This window comes from Frankliniella occidentalis, unplaced genomic scaffold, assembly GCF_000697945.3.
Source record: "Frankliniella occidentalis isolate FOCC.00 unplaced genomic scaffold, Focc_3.1 Scaffold362, whole genome shotgun sequence".
Taxonomy (NCBI): domain Eukaryota; kingdom Metazoa; phylum Arthropoda; class Insecta; order Thysanoptera; family Thripidae; genus Frankliniella; species Frankliniella occidentalis.
In genome coordinates this window covers 126120-130295 of record NW_026267485.1, presented here as the reverse complement: position 1 = coordinate 130295, position 4176 = coordinate 126120, and the positions used below count along the sequence as shown (strand labels likewise).

General features: G+C 55.2%; 1 protein-coding gene across 1 annotated transcript in view; it reads left to right on the top strand.

Moving 5' to 3' along the window:
• The window catches only part of LOC113207034 (uncharacterized), a gene marked incomplete in the record, with an annotated part of 23430 nt that overhangs the window by 17091 nt on the left and 2163 nt on the right, over positions 1 to 4176 (top strand). Inside the window, 1 exon segment of the mRNA XM_052274250.1 lies at positions 3641 to 3851. Coding sequence (XP_052130210.1) covers positions 3646 to 3851 — 206 coding nt within the window.

Genomic DNA, 4176 nt, shown 5'->3' with positions numbered 1-4176 from the left:
GCGGGGTGCTGGGCGGGCGAGATGGGTCGAGATGTGCTGATAAGAGCGCCGGCCGCCACAGAAGGCGCGCCCCCATTTCACAGCCTGCTTGATCCGGGCCAGGCCACGGGCACCGCCCCTGGCACCGCCGGGGCAGCGGCCACCATAACGGCGGCGTATTGCCGTCATATCTGATGCCCCTGTCCTCCCTCCCTCCACGGTAGCGAACGATCGTTGGCGAAAAAATTCTGCGCATTTCTCTCACCAATTCAATTATTCCATCCACGGTAAAAACGACGTCCTGGTTTTCATGACGTTTGGAAAACCATGACGTTTCCCATGCATTTCTGCCATAAGACGTCATGGTTTTTCCAAAAAGTCATGGAAACCAGGACGTCGTTTTTACTGTACCGTGCGGAATCAAGCAAAGCTTAATAAAAATCGATCTTGGCGGACGCGCCAAAAAAATCAAGATAGCTATCTGTAACTAGTTACAAAATAAAATTAACTTTAAGAGGGCGAATACCCCTGAACTTGCTCTTGTCCATCTCTTCGCACACTCGATTTTCAAAATAATGTTTCCTGCTTGTTGACAAGCAGTCCGAGAGGGGAGATGGATGGCGGAGATATAAGTAAAATAGTGGAGGGAGGGCGCGAGGCTCGGCGCGAGGTGATCGTCATGTTGAAATAACTCCCCGGGATTGTTTAAAGAGCGGTGGGGGTGGCCGGAGGGAGGCTTTTACTGGGGGTGCGTGGCGGGCCGGGCTGCGTCCGGAGCGGTGGCGCGGCGGCCGGGCCCAGGGAGAGGAGCACTTTAAAATGGGGCGGGCGACGCTCCCCGCGGAGGCGGCCCGTCTCGTGTCAAACTGACATTACTCGTTTATTAATCAAGTTTTCTCTTATTGAAGTCGTCCGAGCTGAGAGGGGGAATTAATGGGTTGAGATGATTATTATGGGAGGGCGGCGCCACCTTATGCTTCTGGCTCGGATTATTTCCTTCTATTCACCCCATTTCTTTTTTTTCCATTTTCTTTTTTCCTAGTGTGGGTGGGGGCTGTGAGTTTGTAGTCTTCTCTTAATGCCCCTTCGTGTCCGCTGGTCAATGTTGTCTCGGTGGTCATTCCGAGAAATGGCACTGGCTCGTAATACGCCATTCTCTGCCTCCCCCATCTCTCTCTCTTCCTGACGTCCTTTCTGTCTCTGTGTGTCCTTTCTCTTCCTCCCTCTTCCCCTCCCAACCCCTTCCGCCTCTCTCTCGCTCCGACAAAAGGGGAGTGATCCGATAGTGATTATGCCGACGTAAGCCTGATTAAAACGATGGAAAATGAAGACCTTGGAAAGGGGTTGCGACGCCCTTGTTCGGGCGGGCAGCGCTGCGGAGGGGTTGTTAGGCGGAGGAGATTGACGCATTATGGACCATAAGCTGCCATTCTCCGCCACGCATTCGGATCTGGACACATTTTCTCCCCCCCCCCCTTCCCCAATCCAATCCTTTGTGTTGCACTGCATGGCCACTGCAAAATAAAGGACCTGGCATACTCGACGATTCATGAATTTGCGTGACTGTTTCAGCAGGTGTGCTTTATTTCTTTCAGCACACTGTATCATGGAATTGCAAACAATTGCATCTGCATTTTTGTCTACATGATTTAGACCGTACATTCGCCTATTGTTCCGGGGGGCGGAAAACACACGGTTTCAGCGTTGTGTGGATTTTCTTTCCGCTTCCGACCCCCAATTTTTTTAACAGTGCGGGCATAGCTAGTGGTGATGATGTGGGCGTCGAAATGGCCCCTTGCTTCTGCATATTTGATAATCCATTCCATTGCTCCGCTTCCTCGGGGCCGCTTCCCGCCGCTCCACGTGGGGGGAGAGAGGGGGTAATGCAATCCTCAAAACTGTCACCCTTCTGCGGTCTGTGCTCGCTCGCGCGCCACAGAGAGACAGAGAGACAGAGAGGGAGAGGAGAGGAGAGACACAAACCTGAAGACGGAATCCGCAGAAACTTACGCGCTTGTTCTTTTGCTTGCCCTTATCCCAAGGCCAAAACCAGAGAACAAAAGATCAAAGATCCAGAAATAATGCCAGAAAACGGCTATTCACGGGGCTTTAGATGAATAATCATAATATTATTCGGGAGAGCGCTGGAAAAAAAGGGGTGGTGTTTGTACAGCGGATAACGCGAAATAGCCGTGATAAGCGGTGCCGTCGCACACCGCCGTGGCCGTGCAGTGCACCCCCCTGCTCCCCTACCTCACCAACCCCTTGCTCTACACTGCACCAAAAAACAACAAAATTACAACTAAGAAATCAACATGGATTTGGAATGAAACAATTCTTAATTATTCTTTTTCTGGCAGTGCACCATAGTGACGCACCCCCTCTGTTCTCGCGCCTGTCCACATGAATCATAACATATGCCGCACGTGCGCAAAGCTATACGGCACCCTTTTTGACGCTCGTGATTCGCAAATTTGCGTGATTCGCGCGTTTATCCCGCCGCCGGTGGCCACAGTCATCCGGCTGGCGGGGTGCTGGGCGGGCGAGATGGGTCGAGATGTGCTGATAAGAGCGCCGGCCGCCACAGAAGGCGCGCCCCCATTTCACAGCCTGCTTGATCCGGGCCAGGCCACGGGCACCGCCCCTGGCACCGCCGGGGCAGCGGCCACCATAACGGCGGCGTATTGCCGTCATATCTGATGGCGCGCGTGTGCCCAGCCAGGCCCCGGCCCGGGGTATCAGATGTAATCGCCCCGGGAGGAAGGTGTCGATTTGCGTGTAATCCTCCGGCCTGCTCGCCCCTCCGCGGCCCGGCCCTCCTCCGCGCACTTCGCGCGCGCTAAGCCTTTCGCGCGCATCACGCGCCTCCCGCCCGCCCGCCAAAAACTTTCTCATCGGAAACGATATCTCGCGAGGGTGGCTTCAGAGGGGGTCCGCCCGCGAGCCGCCTGTGCGCAGCCAGAGTAGGCAACCCGCTTGCACCTGGGCGCGAGGAACACGGTACAGACTTACGGGGCCGTTGGTGCACACTGTTAGATCTTACTCTTCGACCACCAGGTTTCCAAACGATAAATGATTACATTTGCACATCACATGCCCATCACATGCTCTCCTTATTGTGAAATGGAGTCTTTACTTTTTTTATCGTTTTATTTCAGACGCTTATGATCATGTTCCAGTACATACTCAACCTTGAAAACATTTTTATTTTTCCACATCGGGGTGGGGATCCCTTTTTAGCACGGCGTCGTCCTGGCCGTTCGGCTGACTTGCCCTCCTCGGTCCCCGGCCGCGACACCGTCAACAAAACGCCCCCGGCACGTGCGGGGCGCGTGCTCGTGGGTGGGGCGGGGCGAGTTATGACGATAAGAGTCTGGGGGCGGGGCCAGCCGTTATGAAGATGGGGCGGCTGCCGGGGGAGTTATGAGGATGGGAAAGTTTTGGAGAGCGGCGCGCCAATCCGTGCGGGCCGCGGGGGATGTGCTGTGGGCGGGGCCGCCCGCGCCACCCAGCGCACGCAGCGCACGCACGAAGCGGGGGATGTGCTGTGGGCGGGGCCGCCCGCGCCACCCCCAGCAGGTGGTGGAGGTGGTGCTCGGCTCGGACGCGCGATACAAGCGTCAACGCTTTTGAAACTATCGTTTGCGATTTGCGTTTGCAGCTGCCATGGACTCAGACGAAGATTGGAACTCTAGCCGGCCCTCGTCGGCAGCGTCGGAGGCCATGTACTTTGGCGCTCTTCTCGACGTGGACATGCGCAGGCCGCATGACCACGGCGACGTCGACATGCGGCTATCTGGCTATGGGTTTCCACAAGTCAGAGAAGTCGAGAACGAGGAACAGGGAATGTCACCCATTTCAAACGGGTGCAGAAAGAGTCAGGTAAAGTCAGCAGAAGCGAGCAGAAGTCGAGGAGTCTGCAAAAACTGCGGCCTCCCTCCTCGTACCGGGTGATTCAGAGAAGACACAGGTGCGAGCGGGTTTGCCTACTCGCTCTGCACGTAAGGCGCCACGGCCTGTTAGGTAGGCAATCCGTCCGCACCTTTGTCTTCTCTGATTCATCCGGTACACTCGATGCAGGCCATATATTTTCCCCAGCTTTCCAGGATCTGCCCAAATTTTCGTATGATTCCACGTTTCATCCGGTCTTCCTAGGTTTTCTGATAATTTTCAAAGCTGTTTTCTTCCCCTTCTCTC